The 25,560-nt window shown below is 35.2% G+C and overlaps 2 protein-coding genes across 9 annotated transcripts in view; one reads left to right on the forward strand and one right to left on the reverse strand.

Annotated features, from left to right (window-relative positions):
* The window catches only part of LOC148624678 (NFX1-type zinc finger-containing protein 1-like), a 17,617-nt gene extending 1,935 nt beyond the window's left edge, over positions 1-15,682 (reverse strand). Inside the window, exons 1-4 of one of the 4 annotated variants that reach the window (XM_088567510.1) lie at positions 10,118-10,441; positions 7,938-7,991; positions 2,069-7,422; positions 237-368 (exon numbers count right to left, since the gene is read on the reverse strand). In XM_088567510.1, the coding sequence (XP_088423636.1) occupies positions 238-368; positions 2,069-7,422; positions 7,938-7,991; positions 10,118-10,137 (5,559 nt within the window). In that variant the 5' untranslated portion in view covers positions 10,138-10,441 and the 3' untranslated portion in view covers position 237. Of the gene's footprint in view, positions 1-236; positions 369-2,068; positions 7,423-7,937; positions 7,992-10,117; positions 10,442-15,288; positions 15,413-15,602 lie in introns of those variants that run through there. The other 3 variants (XM_088567508.1, XM_088567507.1, XM_088567506.1) reach the window with 3 other exon arrangements.
* Positions 15,527-25,560, forward strand: part of LOC148624679 (uncharacterized) — a 14,196-nt gene continuing 4,162 nt past the window's right edge. For 2 of the 5 annotated variants that reach the window (XM_088567514.1, XM_088567516.1), the window contains exons 1-6: positions 15,527-15,983; positions 17,504-17,562; positions 18,475-18,555; positions 19,301-19,377; positions 22,312-22,395; positions 24,429-24,502. In XM_088567514.1, coding sequence (XP_088423640.1) covers positions 15,562-15,983; positions 17,504-17,562; positions 18,475-18,555; positions 19,301-19,377; positions 22,312-22,395; positions 24,429-24,502 — 797 coding nt within the window. In that variant the 5' untranslated portion in view covers positions 15,527-15,561. The remainder of the gene's footprint in view (positions 15,984-17,503; positions 17,563-18,474; positions 18,556-19,300; positions 19,378-22,311; positions 22,396-24,428; positions 24,503-25,560) is intronic. The other 3 variants (XM_088567512.1, XM_088567513.1, XM_088567515.1) reach the window with 2 other exon arrangements.

Consider the following 25,560-nt stretch of genomic DNA (forward strand, 5'->3'; position numbering starts at 1 on the left):
TATATCTGAAATGGGAGACAATGATATCAACTGCAGTTTTGGGCAGTACAACTGCTTAATCCCTACTTCAATATAAAGATGCATCTCGTATTTAAAGACACTTTCGAAATTTTATGCAGAACATGGCTGGTAATAGTTCCGCTCAATTAAAAAAAATCTAGATTAAAGCCTAAACTGTGAAGCGTCATAGCCATGCAACAACAAAAAAGCTATATATTCGCACAAAAATAATGTACCTTATCGGATCATTTCATTGGCAGCAGTATTTCCCAATTGTAAATGGCCCATTCCCCCGATACGAGATTTACATTCAGGACAAATTCCGTGTTGATTAGCCTGGCCACAATTACCAATGGCATATATGTGGCCTAAAAAAACAAATAGTTTTCCGTTTTCTTTCTTTTAACAAATACACTGATCAATAAACATCCAAGATATATTTAATTTGTTTTCAGTTAAAACTAGAACACTGTTTTTAAAATTTACCTTGATTTAGTCTAATCAGTAGGGATATTGCATAATACTTGGTAATATGTGTACTTAATTTACCAACAAAACCTTTTTTTTTTGCAATTCATACACGCATAACACGAACACTTTAGTACAGAATGAAACCACAATGGGTATTAAAGTTCTGTCAAATTCCGTAAACACTTAAATTCATTACATTTTCTTTTGGCAGGAATTTTGGCAACATGTTTCGACAACTTATATATTCCAACCAAGAAATTCTATCATATCGGGCCAACTTTTGACAAATTATCTAAATGTTGGAACATGTCGTTGAAAAAAACAACCGAAACATCGTAATTTAATAAGAAATTAACGAAAGTTGCATAGAAACAATACTTTGAGAATCCATTTTGCCAAATGAATGTTGCCACAGCTCGTAAGCCCTGTATGTCCGGATTTAGTCATCTTTTTAACACCAAAATATACGTCTTTTAGTAAGCTAAGGTAGTACTAAACGGATAAGTCAATTCTGAAAATTTGGTCCCATTTTGTTGAAATAAAGCTTTTTAGAGGCAGTCCGCACAGAAATTTAAAGTGTTTTGTCATGAAACAGTACATATTTTTCTAATCCATGGTGTGTGCATGTTCAAGTAATTTATAAGTAATTTAATTATTATTGTTATAAAAGCCAACAGCCATGGTAACATACTGAAAAAAATACACATATTACTGTGTTTTAGTACAAATCAGGGGTGCCTTTCCAAAACTAAACAGCCAAATATTATGTTTATAAAACATCAGGAACTTTATAGACACTAGCACAGAGTGAAAGCATACATTGAGGAGGTGGAAAAAGGGTAAAAATAGTAATACCCTTTTCGATTCATGAACTCAGAGTTTTAATTCCAAAAGTTCATGCGCGATAAGATAATTTGAAAATCAGCCAGCTGATGCTGAGGAGAGAACCTAAAAGAGCAGAAGACTGAAACGTTCCGGCTACCATTCTTCATTTAAACTACACCTGTTTACCATTACACATATTGCTTCGGTCTATGTATAAATGCTACATTTACATAAAAACTACATTTAAACAATATATCCACCAAATTTCAACTTGTACAATTTTGAGTTTTACAAAATTTGACCGGGTCAACTTGCTGTGCGAACAGTGTGTCTAAATGTAACTGTATAGTGCACCCTAAAACTAACAATAAATAACATGACCAGAAACTAGTTTTAACGAATATAACGGATCGTTTATGCTCTTTAACATACAAAGAATATTCAATATGGATAGCTATACCCTCTTAAACTGTGACCTTTCATGCTTGAGCTCGTGTACTTACAAAACAAAGGGGAATATACTTGTGCTACAATTGGTTTTAAGATTTCAATGTCATTTGTACATGCTTAATAGTATCATTGGTTTAAGTTTACGCCCCGTTTTTTTTTTTTTTTTGAGATTTTGACTTATTTGAACCTTCAACTACTGACGCTCCGGTATTTTTTGCCGATATTCCGCAACTCAAATGGGGGCAGTATCATAAGAATATCAGATTTTTTTTTCATAGAAATTAGTGTTATGATAGCATGAGAGAACTTAATAGTGACTTACCTTGAGGACATTTAAACCAATGACCTTGCCCAAGTCCTATTGCTGACACTATGGCTTTTCTCTCTTTGTCTGTGATTCCTAACCCAGACAAAGGTAAAACTTCCTTTAGCTTTTCAAATGTCATGTTCACAAACCCATTTCTTTCCATCTTGTACGGACCTTTGGTAAGATATTGTTCGACTGTCATGAAATCGAGGCCCAAGTCTCTTGGTAAAGTTGTGTCTAAGGTTCGTTTTCTCTCTTTGAATTTCAGGAATTTTCGTAGTTTTTGCAGACGTTCCAACTCAACGTTTATGTCATTTATCTCCTGAGTAGTGAAGTATCGCCTTATCTGAAGGGTAAAAGAAAGACAGTCGTCTAGACTCCCAAGTGCTTTGTTGTACATATCCATGTAAGAAGCCGATGCTTTATCTTTCTCGAAATCTCGTTTTAGATCTTCGACTTGCCTTACAATGATAATTTGATTCTGAATTGCCGAAAGGGTATTCTCATCATAAGGTCCTTTGGTCAGACAATCATAGAATTCTTTTATTTTCCTAGCATATTTTACATGCAAGTGTGGCATTTCTCTTGAAATTGATCTTTCCAGGTCCCTTTTTATAGGGTCATTTCCGAGCATGCGTTTTTTAACAGCTTCTATGTCTTGTAAAGCCCGTTTAATCATGTTTCCATAACGCAGATTACGTCGAATCGCAGTTTTACACCGTGGGCATTCTTTCAGTTTTACAGCCGTATCACTACCTTCATTTGTAACATTGTCCATCCAATGATCGAGATCTGAGTATTCGAAAACATGACCACAATCTTCGAGCTGAACATATCTTGCTTTGTCTTCATCTTCACTACCTAGAAAGACTTCTGTTACGATATCATTGTGGCATACTTTGCAAAGGGTCGGACAAGGTTCCCCACAAAGACCAATACATTGGTGACCACACTGAAGCGTCTTCCTGCAGGGTTTGTTGCATCGAGGTCTCTCACAAGGTTCGCTGCATATTTTCTCACATCTGTGATGCCGACATTGCCACTCGCATAACTCTGCACAAGGTACGCATAAGTCGCCACATTTCTTTCCACAGAAGCTGTGTTTACAACGGTTTTCGCATTTACGCGTACATGGTGGGCAATTTGAGCAACGATCTCCACATGGATGTTCACACACTAACGGTCGCTTGCATAATTGAGTGCATGGCTTGTGAAGCCTTTTCTGGAAACAATCGCCACACGTTCCTCCGCAGACATCTCCACATTCCAGCACCACATTGCATTTAACTGTGCACCTTGTTGAAATTTTCTCATAACAATTAATGTTAGCAGTATGTCCACAATCCCAAGTCATTTGAATTTTAACAGTGCAAGACTCCGTATGTCCTTCTCCGCACAAATTTTTGCAAGGGTGACCACAAGGTAAACGTTCTGGGCATTTTGATGTACATCTCCAGTGAGTGGGATCAACATAGCATGGCACATATTGCTTATGTCCACATTGTGGTAAAAACTTTTCCACCATTTCATGACATTTTCCACATTCTTGATTACACCTTCTTTTACATCTGTGTTCCTTTTGACAAATAGTTTTTGTACATGGCTTATTGCATTCGTACTCTTCGTGGTCTCGATCGTAGGTATGACAAGCTCTGGCACAGGTATGGCCACATGGTAAACGGAATTCACAAGCTTTCATGCAGCCACCTTCTGGAGCTTTCTTAAAGTCTGAAGGTTCTGCGGCCATAATCATATCGTCTTTCGGATGATTTTGGCAGTAGAGCGGTAGCGCTTCGCCTAGAAACTGTTGACGCCTTGCATGGTCGGCAATACCACACCACAATTTGCTTTTATCAGACAATAGGGAGAAGTTTCCGATGACAAAAAGACCCATTTTAGCTCGTGACAATGCAACGCAGACTCTGTTATCAATGCTTAAAAATCCAATTTTTCCGTCATCGTTGCTACGCACCAGTGACAATATAATGATATCGTTTTCTTCACCTTGAAAGTTGTCAACAACAGTCACTCGAACGCCCTCGAAAAAAGTTTTGGGCATTTTTCGTCTAAGTGCAAACAGCTGTCCTGAGTACAAAGTGAGTACTGTAATTCTTTCTCGGTCGTATCCTTGCAATATTAGGTATCTACACAGGCCAACGACGTACTCTGCTTCATGTTCATTTGAGTGACTTTTTAAGTCCTCATCATCAGATTCGAGATTTTTATGATCAATAAAAAACACATTATTGGCAACACCTTTGACATTTTCATAGTGTTTGACAACATCATCATCTCTTAGTTCGGGATATATTCGCCTCATCATTCTTGATATATCAGGTCTCATTCTGTGCTGAAACTGCAGACAATCGTATTCAAGCTTGTTGCATATCATTCTCTCAAAAAGAGATAATTCCAAATTAAACTTTGTGGCTAGCTTGTATACCGTGGGATTCGGTTTTAATTGTTGGTGATCCCCTATCAAAATAAGATGCTCGCATCGCCTGCTTAGTGTAGTAACGATGTGAGCTTCCAAAACCTCTGCCGCTTCTTCGACAACAATGATGCGGGGTCCAATTTCTTGGAGAACTGACTGGTATCTTGCGGCACATGTCGTTGTCAAACCAATTACAGTCGAATGACGCATAATTTCTCGGTCTTCTTGCATCAAAACCTCATTGTATTGTCTACACGCAACTTCAAATTGGTCTTCTTTCCCACGTATCTTATCCTGAAGATTTTCGCAATATGCGTTTACCCAGTAACGATACAAACGCCACTTGTTCTTTTGTGACAATGTCCACATATCAAAGTTTCTAGAAACTTCTGGTCCCGTCATTCGGTCATGAGACAAAAGCTCCCTCCTTATTGTTTTCTTCATTCTTTTCTTTTGATCTTTAGTCATTTGCCACTGGCCCGCAGTGGTCGGTTTCTTGTCCTCTGCATCTAAGTTTGATACATCAAGGGCGACTAAAAGCCGTTGGGCGCCTAAATCGACCTGTTGTAACTGCTCTTGAAGGTCAGCTACGAGTGGGTCATCATCTTCCTCTATATCCAGGTCTTCAATGTCCAACTGTCTCATATTCATTTCTGCATCGAGTTCGTCTATCACATTAATGAACTCGTCCATCAGTTCATCTTGTTCCTCTTCATTGTTGTTACCTTGGTTTTGTACGTTGTCGTGTCGAGCATTTACATTCTCCTGGTTTTCGTTTTGACCGACTGGTTCATCTTGCTCACCAACAAGCAGCATCTCACCATATCCAAGCCATTCCAATAGCGCCGAATGATGTTTCTTCTTATTCCACTCAAATCCATAATTCATCATTTCTCTAACTCGGTATTCAAAACCAGATATCAATCGTGAGTAAAATTTTCCCATAACTACTTCTAAGCTGTCTTCGTGCAGAATTTCTCGTTTTGCCATTTCAATTCGTCCAGATATTTTGTTAATCTCATCTTGAAATGCTTTCATTTCATGTTTTGTGCGCATTCGTGCAAGATGTACTTCTCGTGGAACCTCCCGTCTCCTCCTCATTGCCATTCTCATGTTATTGATGTTTAATTGCTTCATTACCTCACTCGAGGAACGACTTCCCAACCGAAGTATGTCTCCTTTGAAAAATCTTAAAATTCCTTCTAGAAATTGATCAAGTGCGTGATTTGTATAGCAGACGACAAGTAAAGGTCGGTTGTCTTCAGCACCGAGGGCTGGGTCAGTATTCCACAAAGATCTATTATGGAGAAGTGCCTTAACGACCTTCAAACCAATGTACGTTTTTCCAGTCCCAGGTGGGCCTTGTATGATAGCAAACTCCCTGGAAAGAGCGTTCTGAACAGCTCTATATTGCGACATATCTAAATGAAAAAGATCGGCTACTGGCCAGGTCTTTAAGTCGTCGACTTTAACTCGTCGAGCCCCAATTGACTTCGGGCTAAAGTTGTACGTCGTATCTCTTGCATCTTCTTCTCGGTTTCCAGGTATATTTTTGCGTCCTCGTAAGATTATCTCCTCATCTACAAGAGGCCTAAGGTCAAATCTTGCACTGGGGTTACGTCGTAAATATGCTGGTAGTGACATTTCTGGAATACACCTAACTATGTAATTCTCGAACGGTAAGTCCCCCTCATTGACATTTTGTAACCCTTGTAAAACATGCCGGTATGCTTCGAAATACGCAGTCGTTTCGGCCATTACAAAAACGGTATCCTTTGGTATATTTGCAATAGTTCTATTGCTAGCTTCAAATTTTAAATCAATAAGACCTTTACGAATAGTCTTTATGTCTCTTTCAACAACAGTAGCAAATAATAGGGTTTGGAAATTGTCTGACGACAGACAGACTAGGGATCCATATATTAGCCGTCTACTAGATTCCCAACGTATCCGTTTCATGCCTTTACAATCAAAACTTATTCTCCGACACAACCCACTACTATTACAAACTGGACTGATTATCTGGACATCGTAATATATACGCAGTTCTTGAAGTCGTTTCGATGCTCGACCTGACGCATGCATTGTTTCTATATATTCTTTTATACCTTCTCTCAGAGGTCCAATAAAATCCTCCCTAAGAAGTCGAAACTGTACGTCTAGGTAGTGTTCAAGGTTTTCGTATCCACCGGTTTTCTTGTTGCGTCTCAAGAAAGGCTTAGATTCAATCTGAACATCCGTTGTGTCTGGGAATATGGTTAATTCTCTAAAGTTGTCGGGAGGATCATCTTCATTGTCAACCTCTTGTCTTGTGTCTGTTTTTTTCTTAACCTGTCTCTTTAATGACTCTTCTTGAGCTTCTTTGTATTCCTGGTACATATCCCACAGCTCGTCATCTATAACTTCACTAGACATCTCCCTTAAAGATGTCAAAGTTTGACCGATTATAGCATTGAGACCCATTATTGATATTATTGACTGTGGCATTTTTAGTCTGAAATCTTTGACGATTGCCATCAAGTCACGAAATGGTTGTTTGTAACTTATTTGTTTTTGAGGAGAGGTTTCATTCATTACACTCATGATGTAAATAGATAAAGACATTTTGAAAAATATTGAGTCTTCTAGAATGACGAAAATTTGAATTATTGTTTCTTTAAGAGAATCGCACTCAGTTGCCTTAGCAATGCATCTCAAAAATAATGCCGTGAGATTCGCATCATGCTGTTTTTCATTTAATGCCTCTTTCAGTGCGTGAATGTACCTTCCTAAGGTTAAGGCAACTTCGTATGGCTTTTTATCCTTCAGTTCTTGGAGCCTTCGATAACCTAAAAGGAGTTTCCATGGAACATCTCTCTTGTTATCGTCTCTGCGTCGACCAGACCCCGGTTCCCCTCTTCCACCACGAAATGGACCACGTGGCTGACCAAGTCTCCTGAACAAAGGTAATTAACTTAGATCCAAATTTTATCCTATTATGCATATGTAAATGTATACATAGAGTAAATATTATCAAGTCATGTATTTCATGCGATTTTCAAATTATGAAAAAAGTGTATGTTTTGTGTTTATTTTGTATTTTATTTGTAAAACTTTGATGCCACCAGTTCATCTCCTGCGTTTGTTTTGTGTTTTATGGTTCATTAAAAACATATTGTTAAGTGGAAATGATACTTAGATATAGCAATATATTAAATAAATATAATAATATAAATAATGACATAACGATACTGTATGAACTGTTTTTGAGTTGTTTCATCAATTTCCACCATTAAAGAACCAAATACTGCTTTAAGTCAGATAAGGGTGAGTACAGGTACTGTGCCCTTTATAAAATGATGCATAAAAGCAGTCTAAATTACTAACAGAACAAAACATGAAGAACTGTTATTTAGATATACAAGTACTACTTCTAATACTTGTAGATACCTACAGATAAATAATAATTACCTTGGTCTTTCGGCCATTCCTCTTTTCTGTTCAATATGATTCCTTACTGTATTCCTGAAAAAAAAACATCATATTTTGCTTAACATTGTTGTATTAAAATATAATACTCAAAATACTGAGCTAGTTATTTGAACATATGATATCTTAGACTTTAGGATTACTGGACGAACAAACCTGACATAAACAACATTACACATGTCAAAATAATAAACTTCCCATTCAAAAAATGATTGTTCAAAATGAAGGGTTGTGAAATGAGTTGGCTTTGTTCGTAAGAAAATTTTAGGTATTTTAGCCCCTTGTATTATATTATTCCACTATTAGTTCTTGTGAGACTTTCGCTTTGAACAAGAATTGATCAACTCATAATTCAACTGAAAGCCGCACCATCTCAGACTTTCATTAAGAAAATTAGCAATAGAATCTCTTCAAAAACAAGAAAACTAGGAGGGTAGACTTTACGCACTGCCAGGTTAAATGTTGTTTTTTTCTACGCCGAGTTGCTCGTGTTATTCGGTATAACAGTATAGAGGACAAAACTATTGTCTTCCATTATTGTGATGATGCTAAACTCCATTTTTGTAATGATGCTAAACTATATCGTTTCTGCACATTACAAATTTTCTGCTTTTATGCAACATTAAATTCTGGCGCGTTTCTAACCATGCCTTGAGTAGCAAAATAACCATATCTGGACTAACTATTCTTTGCGGTTACTTAGTCTAGATTGAAGACTTGATACGAATTTTAAGGGAAGTTATAATTACACTTCAAATTAAGAATAAACGGCCATTCTCATTCGAGCTACACACGTCGCACGGGTGTTATTGGAAAGCGCATGAGAATTTTCATCGAGGTCAATTTGTATAGTAGTTTTGTTATTATACGGTGGAGAGAAAATGATGAAGATTTAATTTGTCTTGGTTCTACTTGTTCAATTTGATTAAACGAAAGATCAATTAATATAATAAATAAAATATTTCGCAGGGCACAGCTTGATACGAACGTATAGGTTAAACAATGAACGGTTTGGGCAAGTATGGACACACTAATCAAACTTGACACAGCTTTGAATATTAATTGGGATTTGACATTTGACACAGAATAAAAAATTTGACCAGTACCAATGTGATAACTTTTTCGACCTTATTCCTAGATGGTTCCAGGCAAAACTAATCCCAAACGTCCTGTGTAGATATGGCACCTTGTTGTACGATTTCAATGCAAACAATTCCCTTTCACTCTTGAAAGTTTTTGTCCAGATATCAGAAAAAATCTGCTGGAGTTGTTCCTTTGTCGGCCCTAATTCTTACCTGGCTGAAGTCACAACCCCACTAATCAATCCCAGTCTTTCTTTTGTAGTATGACGCCTTGTATTAAACTTTACATGAGAATCATTCACTTTAACTCTCGTTATTCTACAGACACAAGGAAGGTGCTTGGTTCAGGCCCCTTTTAGTCTCTTATTTCTACAAAGATCAAGTCTATATCCCCAAAATCAATCTAAGTCTCCCTTTGGTAGTGTGGCACCATGTAATACAATTTCAAAGAGATACATTCACTAAACGTCAAGTTAATGTCTGGATATCACGAAAATACATGTAGTTCAAGTCATTGATCCAAGTCTGAACATTGCGGTATAGAATACTGTGGAACAATTACATCAAATACATTCCTATGCTTTATTGGAGTTATATAGTAATTCGCTATGAAAAGCTTGTTTTAGGCTCTTTTTGTTGCCCCTAATTCTTAAACGGTTGTTGCCAAAACCCCCAAAATCAATACCTACCTTCCTTATGGTTTGAAACTTATGAAGTTTTATAAATATCAACCAATCAATATTCAAATTATCACAAGGTCTACGAAAGACAGAGACGACATTACCATACCAATACAATACTGCATTTTTTTTTGGTCGTATAAAAAGGCATAGTTACGTGCTCGCATTTGTCGTTGGCTTTAAACCTTGAATTACTTGTTGGGAAGATATTTATTTACAGCACAAAATCACCTAATATAAATGGCTGAAAATAAATGTCAGACTGTTTTTGGCAAACAAGAAGACAGATCCATTTAATCGGGGGATACAATTTTATGAACTGACTATTTTCTAGTGCATTTTCTAAAGTGACATACAATAACTTAGACTTGTCCTCCACTATCGATATACAGTCATTTACCAGAGTTTTGCTGGTTGCATATTTTAAGTGGGATCCAGCCCTCTTGTGTAATTACATGCTCGTCTGCTGCTGTATGTGTTTCATATAACATTTTCAGGTAAATAGCATCAATCACAACCATCCCTTGATCACGATACAAAATGTATGCAGCCCGTGCTTTTAATGGACACTTCTCGACTGTCGATTATGCAAGAAAGTGGGAGAGGTTAATTATGGCGAAGCCTGATAAAATAATCCACATGGATATGTCTGTTTTTGCAACAGTTATTAAAAGTAACTGTAACATGTAAATAAGGGTTTAAAAATGTGTTTTCATTAAATGGAAAGAGCCGTAATTAATCTAAAGAAGTCATTGTAAAAAGTCACAGAACAGTTATCGTTATTTATCAAGCAGTCTTTATAAATATATCGGACAGCGATACATTTGTACATCCTTTAAAAAAAAGATAAAACTGGCTTTTTCAAGAGGCATATTAATGTATTTATGGTTTGGTTGTTTCTTAAAACTATGATTTTTATATACCAAAACGACAATCAGTTCTGGTGATCAAAATATTAAGCCTGCGTTAAAAAAAAACATGATGGACATGTTTTGTTTCTTTACCCGTAGCCTAGGTATCCTTCTATTAAATGTTGAAAAGAATTATTTTGATTGTACAGGCGCGTAGCTGCCGTTAGGCAAAAAAGCTTTTGCCTGCACTTAATTTTGCCAATTTTTTTTTATTTTAAAGATAAAATACATCCAGGAGAGGCATAAATGATGCTCTAAAACGCTATCTCCGTGGAGCTTCGGAGGGGGGCTTCGCCTCCTGGACCTGCTGGAGGGCCTTAAGCGGCCCCTAGACTCTCTGTCGTAATTTTGCCTACACTCCAATTTGGCCTCAGCTAGGCGCCTGTTGTAAATGCTGACGTATTTTAAAAGGAATGGATGAATGGCGTCATCGGTCGCCAATTTTGTTTATATTTTAATATTTCTGTGCAAAGGTGAAATTCATTTAATTATCTGCACCATGAGAACCGATTTATTCAACGTGTCATAGTTTTCCTTTCCTCTTTTGTCTACGCCGGACTTGACTTTTTAAAAGCAATTTAGCGGATGTTTCTAGAAAAGCAGAGGACACTTAACCTACCGGTGCACCTGGTCTTTGCTCCGAGTTGTTCATTTACTTTGTTGCGTTGTACGTATTGATTTGGTTATTTCATGTTCCTTGTTGTGTGTGTCTGTTTCCCTGCTAAGTCTTTGTCCCAGGATTACATTCTTTCGATTTCTGCTAGTATCTTGGTTTCATTGGTTACTCAATATTTCTGGTTTTAGTGGGGAATGTCTCCTAAATAGCAGACCATTAATCAGTTCTGTTTATTTCATTGTACATAGGTTGAAAATCAATTTTAAAATATATGAATCTAATTTTGAACGCATACACGGTTTTTTCGGGTGCACAATAAATCACAACCAAAAAAATAATATACCAATTAAAATGTTAGTGAATACCTCTTGACCTGACCTTGATGACGAATGATCCACACGTGCATGTCATTATTCTTTGTTACAAATATGTGATGTAAAAGATTGCACCGGAAAAGGTAAAAACCTTGTTAAATGTTAAATGAATTGATACTTATATTAATAATTACTGTGTGTCTGCTTATTTTATAACTATGTTTAGAAATGTTTAGAAATGCCTCCTCTCGGGAGGAGTGCGATTCTTACTACAAGGCAGCATATGAGAATGTGTAGTTAGGATTGTCTTAAAGAGAAGACATGGACATCATCAATACAAAAGGTTGGTCTGATTTGGGTTCTTACACCAGTACTTGTACAAGTATGCTCCCCTTTTCTCTTTTTACAAAATATTATTGTTTATCCTTTATACATCGTTTATTTATTCATACATAAATTGGTTTTCAATAAACAGCGAAAATGTGCTTGTTTACTATCACTGACAAAAATGGGGGTTTATACCGACGTTTCAATGTCCAAAAAGAGAGGGAGAATTAAGGTTACGTTGAAATGTAAAAGGAAATTCGGGCTTTGGTACAGAGTCCTGGTTTCGTCCTAGTAAGTATATGAATAGGTAGGGTTCAAAATCTGCAGCGGAAAGAGTATATACCTATGTGAATTACCAGTCAGCTGAAAATGTCATAGGATATGCCGTAAAAGCCTCATGCATAAACAAGCGAAACTTACCGGTAAATGGGGAAATCATAGAGCATTTCAAAAGCACCGTAAAGAGAATTTAGAAGATTGGGAGAGTGGGACTACACGAACAAGATCATTGAGAAAGGATTAGAGCAAAACAATACAAAATCTTTCTGGAAATATATCAAATACAAAAAAGAAGAAAGTATTAGTGCATCACCTCTCAAATCATCTTGTAAACTACACAATGATAACTTGCATCTAAGAAATTGTGTTACAATTCAGCTTCGTGTTTACAAAAACAGATAACAGTAGCATGCCATCAGTCACTAAAACAAGCATATGCCTATTATATTAACGGTTTCTGGACACCAGTACGTATACTCTACCGCCCGACTGGGTGAATGCAAACGTCTTACCAATACTCAAGATGGGAGACCGTCACTTAGCCGAAAACTATAGCCCGGTATCACGGACTTCAGCCCTCCAAATCCTGTGATACTGAACTGGCAGTAATAATTGACGACTTTTCTAGAAATTTTGATCAAAAACTATCAAAAATCAAAAATTAAACTGATTTTATAATATTGGATTTTTCAAAGGCATTCGATGCAGTGCCGCACGACAAACTCTTTTCATAAACTATAAAACTACGGAATCAGAGGACCACTCCACTTATGGATAGAGTCGTTCTTATATACACACCAATTGAAAGGAGTGGTGGAGGAAGAGACATCATCCGAAGCCACGGTGTTCTGCAGGGTACAGTGTAGGGACCTATTCTATTTCTGTGCCACATTAATGATCTTCTTAAAGCTGTTACATCTCAAGTATCCCTTTCTGCTGTCGACGACTGCCTTCTATACCTACGTAGACGATCACTGTCCGACCAACTCAAACTTCAGAAATACCTTCAAGACCTAGAAATATGGGCCCATAAGTGGGGAGTGAAATTCAACGCCAAAAAAAGTGCTCTGTTCTTAACATAAAACACAGACTTCAGTACATGTAGGCATTTGATAACACCATCGGTATCCCATACTTAGGCTTGATGATATCAGAAGATCTAAAATGGAGCACCCATATTAACAACATCTGCAGCAAATCTAGCTCGACTTCGGGATTCCTACGCCGTAAACTCCGTCATCGTAAATGCAGGAAAATGCTTAACTCTCCTTAGTTCGCTCTACATTAGAGAATGATTAAATAATTTGGGTCCCCTTCCTCAAAAGTGTTATTGACAAGATAGAGCCTCTACAAAAACGAGTCGCACGGTTCATCTGTTGTCACTACAATAAAGTCAGTATAACATAGTTCCGTCACTACTATGCTCAGGTATCCGTCACTACTATGCTCAGGTACCTGTACTTGCCAATCCTGGCCTACAACAGCAAAGTAAAGGTGCTACGCTTGACATTGAGCAAGTCAGCCAAAACAAACGTCGATTACGTACGTACATCTCGTTTTAGTGACTTTTCCAGAAAGTGATAATAGCATAGCATGTCATCAAATAAACCATAATAAGTGTTCTTAAAAACTTTTACATTGTAACGAACTTCATTATATTATTTTCATTTTTTGCATTTACTAATTTATTATTTTGCCCATAGTTTGAAATAGATGATGTAGTTCACAAATATCTTTGCATTTTTTTTAAGGTAAGTAATACCCGCTCAATGATTTTCCCGCCAAACAGGTGCGTATAAGCACGGGTGATTTATAGTATACAGGTAAAGCGGTTAGGCAGAGCACATTTAGATTTTGAAGTGACTGGACGTGTTGAAGAAAACAACGTAAATATTGTCAAATGCTATCGTCCTAGTTTTTGACACAGATCTACCTAAATACCGTATGTTAATGTCAGTTTTGTACGGTGAACAACGACCCATATTTCCGTAATTTAGCGGATGGTGTAATATTTAGTCAGCGATAGTTGGTGTTAATTTAGCTGGGATGTTGCATTAATATATTCTACAGTTCCATTTGTTACACAGTGAAATTTGCTGAATTTAGTTTTCCGTCGGTGTATATGGTGAAATGTTGAAATATTGTGTGGACGTTCAGCACAAGAATTGTGTTAATTATTTCTGAAATTTATATTGGCCGAAAAGTGTGTATTGGTCAATTTGAATGATAAATTGGGTTGATTTATATGAGAAATGAAAATTATAGTGTGCCATGAGAATCAGAAATGAATATATATTGAAATGGTGAAATTTAGTTTGAATTTATATTGGAAGTCTACAGAAATCGTTGCGTCCTAGATTTTGACCATCGATTATGGTGTACCGTAGAAGCTATGGTGAGAGATGATGATTGAATAATCTATTAGATTTTACTACACCAATTTTTAGTTTGTTTACTGTGTGTGAACTGTGACTTTTGTTTGCTTACATACTTTCATTTGCATGCCCATTTACTTATGTTCATTTGCATGTTGTATATATATATATATATGTTTAGTTTTGTTTGATTTGTTCAGTTTATTTAGTTTTAGTAAAATATTATTTTTTGCTTTTGTCTCTATGAATGCTGGCCAACTGACAATCCGACTATCTTACGTCTTTACATACATGTAACACATGCATGTTCAGCCATTTATAGAAACTCTTTTTCCCCGAAAACTGTACAAGAGTGGAACAAGCTGGACGAAGGACCAGCCATCAGAAGCATTCCGGGCAGGTTTGCGCAAATAAAACACCGAGCGCTCTTCCCCGTCTTTAAAACAGGGACGGATCCAGACACTTTGAAAAGGAGGAATGTCAGCTAGGGTTCCTCAGAAAAATGGGCATGGTAGAACATTATTGACCATTTTGTTGGTCAAATTTACGCATGCAAATGACATACTTTCTAATAAAAAGGAGGGGTGCCAACCCCGCACTCCCTTTTGATCTGCGATATCCGCAACCAACACAACATCCTACTTTACATAAAAACGAAAGTTGCCGGGCTGCATATACATGATATTTGTATGATTGTGGAAGCACGCCATTAGCAAAGCCAGGGCTTTTGTCAAATTTAAAGGACTTACCTGTTTTACTAACACAATTCCAAGGGATATACCTGTATTTCAACTGAACATTTCTGTTTGCATCTATGCAACTATATTACGTCATAAATGATAATTTTTCGGAAAACACCTACTAAGTCTACTTTCTGTTTCAATTTATCTAGAAATTTTCACAGATAAATATAGCGACATGACATATTGGATGCCAGAAAATGTTTTTGCTTTCGTTATAATATATATTAGTTTTGAAGAAAAGTGAAGATGCGTGTGGAATATTACTGAATAAAAAGTAAAATGTTTCATTCATACGTTCAAAATCGACATATAAATCCTACCTTGGTTCTAAGTTTAACAATCCATCGTAGCTTCCGCTGCGCAACGAACGTAATTGAAAGTGAAACTGAAAGAAGATTTTTTAGGAAATCCAAAATAAAAACAAATCTTTTCATTATGAGTAAGACGTTTGCTAGTAAACCAACTGTTGCAAGGACGAGAAACCCTAACACAAGCACCACTCGGAATCAGGGTACTGGTACTATTCCGAGAGTAAACCCTAGTAATAATAGAGGTCGTAGTAGAGGGATGATGGCTTCTGGAACTTCATCAGGCTTAGGGAGAGGGAGCTCTATAGGAACAGGGAGAGGAGAAACCACGAGAGATCCTACCGAAAATTTAGATCCACAAGAGCAACAACAGCCAGATCAAAGAATGTGTTAGTAAGGCGATCTAACGTTAAATATACACGTACATTTTTTCACTGACACTGGATACACAGTGACAGAGATTGATGGAAGCTTAAGAATAGCTTATTTCATATGTTACAATGCACGATACATTTTTGTTATATGTAGATAATACACTTGCAATTATTTTGAACAAATACATATCAGAGGTTGGTATAACAGAAGTTACAAACACTTCTATACTACTAAGTAGAGGAAGAGACTGATTTCTTAAGCCACAACTCCTCTGAAACCATACAAGGTCAAACATATTTGTGATATGAGGTATAAATTTAATGTTGTGTACTTCCTAAATTTGTCTTTGAAACAATCTTTTTTCTACAGAAAACGTAAATTTTTGGGAAAATATCCCAATTCGGAGACCATCATTGGTCCGTGTGCTATAATACGCTTTCGCACATGCTCAATCGATGTACTGTCCGGATCATGTGTACCAGGGATCTCCATGGATCAAAATGAACACATGGCTCACTTTCCGGTTGGACAAATTTTCATTGTGGCGCATGTCCTTTCACGTAGAAAATAACTTGCCAAAAAAAGACAAAAAATAATTTAGAGGAATAGTTAAAAAATGTGAATAAAAAAGTTAAAAAAATAATTCAACTACATGTGTTTGGAAAATGCATATTTTTGTGTTCTGCATGCAAAAAAACCCTAATTCTGGGTCAAAAGAAAACTTAGTCCCCTGAAAAGTTAATGGTCAACTCCTCTTGAACCACTAAAGCAATTTGAACAAAACTGTACACCATTGATATATGGTTGATGATCGTAGATTCATTTTGTTTGGATTCGTCAAATTAGTATTGTGTCCACACTTTGCTCAATCGACCACGATTTCGCGGGCATCCTCTAGTATGTTAGAACTCAAATTATTAAAATACCGAGTAAAATACACTTCTGCTATGGCCCTGCATGTACAGGTGAAAACAACAATATGCTGCTGTCTGCTGACAGTGAAGAACTGGATCATTCATTTGATGGTGGGAGCATTAGCTTATAGGGTACTTCCTCAACATAAGAGGTTCCTTAGTATTGTCTCGAGGCAGAAAATAGCTTGACATACAACCTCTAGCATTGCTTGAGTACATGTAGCTAAAGGACAATTTCCATGTCAGAATGAAGTTAATTTAAACTAAAAGAAACAGGACTGCATGAAACTTCTTTTCATACATGTATACTATCAATTGTACCCCAAGTCTCATAATCTGTCAGCAAAACAGTCAACACATGCAAAGTTGTTGCAGTCAGAAGGTTTGACAGAGACAATGTAGTCATATCATTAATAAGACTTTCACTGGACCACTATCATTCAAATACATAGCTAAACTACAGTACATAATGCATGTAATATTAATACTGTACATGTAATTACTAATTATAGGCTGCATATTTTGATCTTGTAAAAAAAGATTTTACCAGTATTAACAGTGCTAGTACCATTTAAAATGTATTGATATTTGTAAAGTATTTTTTTCTTTACTTTTTCATTACAGTCAAGGAGGTTACACCATGATTTCTCCCAATGAAAAGAAAAGGCAGCAAATTCAACAACGTAAGAATTTTTCATACATGTAGCATTGTTATTAGGCAAGCTTAAAGTATTACTAGATAACTTGTATTGGTTATGTTACAAACAGCTCATGTTTAACATAATCAAGGATTTTGACTTATCTAGATTTCTATCCAGACTTTGAAAGGGTGGGCCCATATAAAAGGATTTTTCAGGATTTTATTAGTATTTTTTAACAAAATACTAGTATTAATAAAATTAATAATCAGCCTATGTACAAGGAAAAACATACCAAAAGTCTATGTTACATGAGTCCTTCTTGCATAAGGGTAACTTACTAAGCAATCTAATGCCATTTGGTTTCATAATCTGCCGTATTAATGTTTTATGGAGGAACCTTCAAGTCATAAGATAAACTACATGTATAAATATCACAATACATATCATATTCTTTAACAAAATATATTCAGTTCAAATAATGAAATACAAAACAATTTATGTATACCAGTATGCTCTATGTATTACCAATTGAAGATTGAAGACTTTATATAAAGATGCAGTCATAAATTCCCAGTTATTAGCTATTCCACTGCTAACATAACTTGGAAAATAATTAACTATCAAGAGCAGAAAACAATAGAATGTGCTGCATACACCATTTATACACCTATTTCTACCAGAAAAAGAAATGGTGCATACCTTGTAGTACAAACGTACTGTGCTTCAAACTTTGCCAAACTGGCAATCTGCAGAATGTGGAAAGTCCCTATAAAAGTGAAATGCATATGATAGGGTAATAAGTACATTTGGTTTCATCAACTTTCTTCTAGTGTATGTTTATCACTTGAAAACTTTTATATTAGGCCATTGTTTTTTAATTGCTCGAATACTAAAGTTGCATTAAATAGTTATTATTATTATTATTATTATTATTATTAATTATTATTATTTCAGAGGCAGAAAGAGGAATGCAGAGTTATCAACAACATAAAGAACAGAACAGGATTGGTCAAATGAATTATGTTGGAACTGCTGGTTTGTTAACTTAAGTAGTTGATTGGGTGTGATTGATCTTGAAATTTAAAAAGGGGTAGGTCCATCACAGAAATTTACAAAAAGGGGAGGCTTTCACATTCATTTATTCATTTTTCCCCAAATTTTGCAAGTCATTTACAAAATTTTCCAACAACTTTGGTGATTTTCAACTACAGAACCCACCCACTGGATCTGCCATAGTTTGATGTTAAAGATTCAAGTGAGTCTTTAGGAAAGATACTAATAAACCATTTGATTGGACTTTGTAGCTTGCCAATACAGATATTGGTAGGACTGAACTTAAATTTCCCTGACAAAAAAAAACAAATTTATGCTAGACATGCTAGATTCCAGAATTTTGGTAGCCTGACATTTGTTCAGATACATTACAAAAAAATCCTAGAACAACCCATAAGTTGTCTGTCATTGCCTAAAATGGTTTAGTATACTTTCAGAAGACTGCAAGCTCTATCTAAAATATACCTATGATAATATAATGAGTCAGAATTAATGGAATTAGAAAGGAGTTGTTCATTAGTATATTTAAATTGACAGGATTTAAGGATTTAAGGATTTAAGGTTAAACCAAGAACAATCATGGTTTAAGTATTTCCAGAATTTAAAATTCAAGTGACATAAATCAAGCTGAGAACAACATACAAAACTGAGTCAAAATAGAAAAAATTGCTGATATAAATGCAACTGATACATAAAATTTGTACAATTAATTCTTGTGTTTATCTAGGAGGTGGAGAGGTGTCAGAACAAGAAGCCAGAAAGAGGTTGATTCAAGAAAATAGAAACCCCAGTATGACACTAAGGGTAAAAAATTTTAATTAAACAATATGTTTGCTCCTTTATAAAAAATTATGGAATCCAATGAATTTTGATATGAAGATGAGTATAAAACCATGGCATGTAATTATTGTTGGATGCTTTGGTGCTCACTCATAGATCTACTTAATGAAATCATGCTGCTGTGATCATCTGTGATGGAATCATCTTGTGTCTTTAGACAATTTATTCCCATATGATAATTTGGGTATAAGTGTATAGATCTTTATCATGAAATTATACCACAATATACCATACCATGAAAGGAAGACCTTTGTTTGAAGTTTGAGATTGTGACTTGCATTGTTTAGGAATTGTGGGCCAGAGAGAAGTACATTATTTTTAACATGTTTGTACAATTTAAAACTGACTGCTCGTATGAGGAAATATATATCTTTGAAATTGAAGCACAAGGATTGTGACTTGAGCTGTTTAGGAATTATGTGCCAAGAGTGGGGCCAGAAACAAGCATTTGTGTGATGATAATAACTTGACTTTATGTGAAAGGATTCTTAAAAATTGCACCTCAAGGTAATTCCATGCACATAACTACCCACAGGCAAGATATTGCAGACATGTCCAAATCATTTTTCAACAACAAAAATAAGATATAGGCTGTTGGAGTATATTTCAATAAAATACATTTATTGTTACTGGTGAACTTTGGCAACAATTTCAAGACAAATGTAAAAAGTAACCAAAGTTAAGGGGAAATAATTATATGTTAATTCCTTACAGAAACAATCATGATCGGAATTAGGTGAACTTTTTTGTAGACGTTCGTAGAAGCTTCCTTCTTTCCTTGCATTTAACATGGGGCTACACTTATGAAGCTCCTTTGATGTACTGTGATGGAATTTTTGTCGTTGCTGGCTTCCTATTTTAATATTTTTGGGTTTGAGTACTTGTTTTATACAATTTATTTTGGAGTCATGAACTTACTACGTATTTGGTTTTAATTCTGCTGAAGAGAGGCTCTTCTGAAACGTGTACAGCATACTCAAAGGATCTGGTACATCAAGCCATATTGGCCCCTTGCAAAAATGGAAATTGGAAAAATTAAAAATATGATGTTTTAATTCGAAATTGGAATGATTAAAAATATGCTGTCTTAATAAGGCAAATCTGCAAATTTTCTATTGAATATTGGGCACTTTGGGAACATTTTTGCTGTTTTTGAGTGCCTTATTCATTCATAACAATGTCATTTGGCAACATCATTCTTGAAAACAATCATGATTTGGGAAACTTGTTCACCTTTTCCAGCAAAATAACTCAATTAAATAAAAGTAAAAAATGAAATAATTTAAAATCTTGGAATGTTCAAATTTATTAATGTAGATTAACATTATATTAACTTGGTTTGTGATAATTTCTTGTTTTAATTCTTATTTTTGATTTTTAATTTGTTGTAGGTGATTTTTCATTGATGTTCAAATGGATTGCAAGTTAAAATTTATGATGAATTCCCCCTCATCCCCAGAAACAAAGCTTTGGGGTATATATGTTTGTCTGTCTGCAACTATTTCCTAGGCAGCTTGTAGCATTGTTATGAAGCATTATGGAATGTAATATAACCGCATAGAGATGTGAATACTGTCAGAACTGTTAGGGCTTTTTAGAAATGACGGCTGATGGACTTAGGAGTTTTTGAAAAAAAACTTGGTCTCATGAATTTTCCACAACTTCTCCAGAATGACTGGCAGGATTATTATGAAACTTGATGGAGTTTTAAATTACCATAGTGGAAGAATTTATGTTTGGGTAAAAATAGTTGAAATGGCACTGTTAGACTGAGGTGTTTTTTCAGCAAATCTTAGTCTGATGCATTGTCCCCAACTTCTCCACAACAATTGCAGGATTGTGATGAAATTCAATCCAGTGTTAGATTACCATATTCTTGTGTGCATATTGTCAGGAATTTAAATTTACAGTAAATTTGCATACTCTGTCATTGTGCTGTCAGCAACAACAAAAAAATAGTACTGATTTCTGTTTAGAATTTGTTATTTTAGTATGGCAGTAAAATTGTGTATTAAAAGTGCTTAGTCTGTCTCTCATAAAGATTAAGTCCACAATAAATCTTGTGTCTATATTGGTCCCCAAATGTACAGGGCTCAACAGGTTGTGGGGTAAGGGGCAATGTCTAGTTGTTTTTTGCCTAACATTATTTTTTTTTATATTAGAAATTCATTTTTATGTACATTGAATTGTAAAATGTGCTTTTCATTTGAAATGATGATTTAGACAGGATATTTTCCATTTGTAAATGTCTCTTCTTCATGCCAATGGGGCATTTACAAAATGTAGTATCACAGATATCTGTTCATCCGTGTTTAATGCATGCTTGAACTCAGTGGCTTGGTTACAATGAATAATTTTTTTTCTGGTCTGATTAACATAGGAACTTCACAACAAAACTCATTCACTCTGCTTTGAAGTTGTATTTTTCTTATTAAAATTTTATTATACCTGCTTTTTGTTCAGTCTAAATCTGCCATGATGTTCATCAGCCACTTATATAGAGCCCCAGAGATAACATTTATTTAAATATCTTCTAAACCCACATAAGTGAAGGGTTTCCCTTCTGGATCACCCTGATATGGCTTAACCGTAGAGCCACAATGGCTATCAACAGCCTTCTATAGACTCCATCCAAATTAAGTGTACACTTCAAAGTACCGCTAGTTACCCCTGAATTCCATACTAAAATGGAAGGCTTTGATTGTCATTAGGTGGGAGGACTTGAACCAACGAGGAATGGGGGAACAAAAAAGGACCAGAAATGTTAATTTTCCTGATGTTCAGATACTTTTGTATACTTGAGTAAAATTCAATGCCACTATTTGAAATAATATTGTGAAGCATCATACATTAAAGGAAAGCTTAAGAAATTTTTTTATTTATTTTATTTTTCACTAGAAAAAGCGTGAAGAATATCGAGCGCAGCAGAAGAAAAAGGAGGAAGATGAAATAAATGAGAAGCGGCAACGACAGAGACAACTAGTGAGTTATTACTTGAAAGTAAAGAGTATTATTTTCCATTTTCTGGGGGATTCTAATAAAGTAGAGGACACTTACCCTACAAGTGCACCTGGTCCATACTATCAATTTTTAATGAGTCTATGTTACTCATTTACTTTTGTTTCTTTGTATCTCTTTGTCCTTGGATTATATTCTTTTGGTTAACTTAAGGATCTTGGTTCCCTTGACTGATCAAATTAAAATTCCTTATCTATAGGGTATGTAAGTCTCATATTGTGACCACGTGATTTCACAAGAATTGGTCCTTGTCTACCATTCAAAAGCATGGAGATTTGTCATTTAGAGAGCGTTAAGTTCAGTGTTGAGGGCAAAACATCTTTTTGTGTAAAAATGCAGATAATAAATGAAAAATACCTATTTCTACATGATGAAGGTATTTAGAAAACACATAAAATAAAAGATTTTACATTGCTATACAGCGTTTCAAGTACCCGGAAATAAACCATAAAATGTAGGTGGGTCTTCGGTTTTCAATATGTTCTACGGTGTAAATTTTGGTAAAGAAAATGAAACTAGAACATGACTTACATACCCTATATCCCTGCTGAATAAGATGGGTATTGAGTATTTTTTGTGTCTGTCAGTCTAACTACCCTACCTTAGATTTCAGGAAAATGGGAAAACTAGCATTTCATAAAATCAGACTTTATCACTCAAGTGCAGTGGTCCTTTTCACAAAAAATTGTAAGAGTAAAATTAGTCATAAGTTATGACGTCATAGTAAATGAATGCATTGTGATGTCATAACTTACGACTAATTTTACTGAAATGAATTTTTGTGAAAAGGGCCACAGCAGCCCTTTTCACAAAAAATAGTAAGAGTGAAATTAGTCATAAGTTGTGACGTCACAATACTTAACTCTATTATGACATCATAACTTATGACTAATTTTACACTTACAATTTTTTGTGAAAAGGCCCGCTGGTCTTTGGAATTAAATGATCTTTTACTATAATGTTCTACTCCAAAAAATGTCATCCTGGGATTGATTTAGAGGATTATTGAATGAGCTGTTTGGGAATTAGATGCTGAAAAGATCAAAAACAAGCATTTTTCTTGTTTCCAAATTTATCATGATTATAGTATGAGTTAGTCTAGGGATCTCAGTAAAAATGTACAACAATGCTTTATATCTGAACAGTATGGGTTTGATTGCTTTTTAGGTCACAGTTTTTGTTTTTAGAGAATATATTCCAAAAAGGAACCAGAAGGAAGCATTTTTATAAAATCTTACTATATATATATATATAAATTTATAAAAAAAAACTTGAGTATAAGTGAATGGATCTCTTTTAAATTTTACTGTAAGGTACATTGTTGTGGGTGGAGATACTGACTCCATTCAACTCCACCTCCACCATGTAGAGTGGAGAAATTTATGCTGTACCATACCTTCAAATGTAGATTGATTTTGATGGTTTTGGCTGGAACTTTTATGAGTCAGGGGCTAAAAGCAGACCATTTTAAAGTCTAGTCAAGTTTAATCCTTTATGGCAGTGTCAAATGTCTTAATCTCTTTCAAAATTCAAAGCTGTGTGAAGTTTAAATTGTGTGTTCATGCTTGCTTCAACTGTGTAAGGTTTGACCTATGTGGTTGTTTCAAGCTGCACCCTGTAAAAAATTATTTACTTTAAGAAAATAAATCCCAGTGTAGTCCGAATTTCCTCTGACCCTGCAACCCTCCTCTTTTTTAACCAGACATATCAATATCCAAATAAAAAGGAGGAGGGTTGCAGGGTCAGAGGAAATTCGGACTAGTCCCAGTGAAGACATCCAATTATATTCTGTAATATTACTGGTATTTATCTTTTTATGCTGTTTTGCCTGTAACATCATTAAAATTTACAAATTCATGTTGTCTTTAGTTTCTAATAGTTCTGATTTCCTTTCATTTCTCCACTTTCCTGAGAAATGAAATAAGTTGTTAAGGTTAGACAAAAAGTATATGATTCATGAATAACTCATCAAGTTAAAGATTCAATTGTATTTTTAGGCAGAGAAAAACAAATTGAGAGAAAGACAGAGTGATGCAGATAAAAGAAATAAATGGGATGAAGATAGAAGACGGTAAAAATTGCATCACACTTTTACGATGCTTACACTACTTCTAATAAACAAATAAGAATGAAATTACATTCAAATCTTCAACATGAAGGTAACAAAAAATGATTCTTTTTTTATGTGCCTGGGACATGCATGATACATGTATTTTATTAGCAACTCAACAGTTGTTTGCAGAAAAGAAGAGGTCACTTACCATACCATTGCACCTGGTCCATGCTCCAAGTTTTTAGTGGAGTCTGACCATGGGTTGCTTTTTACCTTTGTTTCTTTGTAAATTGTATTGTTTTGTTATATTAGTGTATTTATTGTTTTTTTTTTATGTGTTTGTCTACTTTCCTTGTCTAGGCATTGATCTCCATTTGTATCCATGTTTCCTTGGCCTCCCTTTCATGCCTGATTTAGACTTTTTCCATAAATGTATTACATTGGATTACATAATTTTGACAAAGCATGAAGCTATACCCACACCATATTACCAACCTGAATAATGTTTTACACCAGTTGGATATATGTATAATATACACCCATTGGACTCTATCAGAATGTGGAAGGCATTTTCTACTTGTACCAGTATTTTCATCTTTTTTTTTATTGATCTAGAGGTTGTATTTGAAGATTAGGTGTAGTTCTTACTGTATATCAAGGAAATCTCTCATTATATTTGCCATGCATAGCTATTGGATATTAAATTTTTTTTTCATCTTTCACTGCAAATGAAATTTTTCCGATGTTATCTGAAAAGAAAGACAGCATACATATGAAATACAACATTTTGGATCAGTAATACGGCGTGAAATTCTATTTATTAAATGGCATCATGTTATTGTGTAGTTTCGTTGCATATGGGAATTAAGGTACTGTTGGTCTTCTGATCAAGAATGAAGAAAGGGCATATTGTGTTAAATCCTCAAGGAAGGAAAGATGTTCTTCAAGACAAAAGCGATTTATAAATTATTATATTAAATATGGTGTGTTGTATCATGATTTTCATTGGCATAACCAGTCGCATGAATATAAGATTATTTTGTTGTGATTTTGCTAATAGAGACGAACCAGACATT

The sequence above is a fragment of the Perna viridis genome, chromosome 2 (assembly GCF_037379345.1).
Source record: "Perna viridis isolate PV_CMFRI_1.1 ecotype Kerala chromosome 2, ASM3737934v1, whole genome shotgun sequence".
Taxonomy (NCBI): Eukaryota; Metazoa; Mollusca; class Bivalvia; order Mytilida; family Mytilidae; genus Perna; species Perna viridis.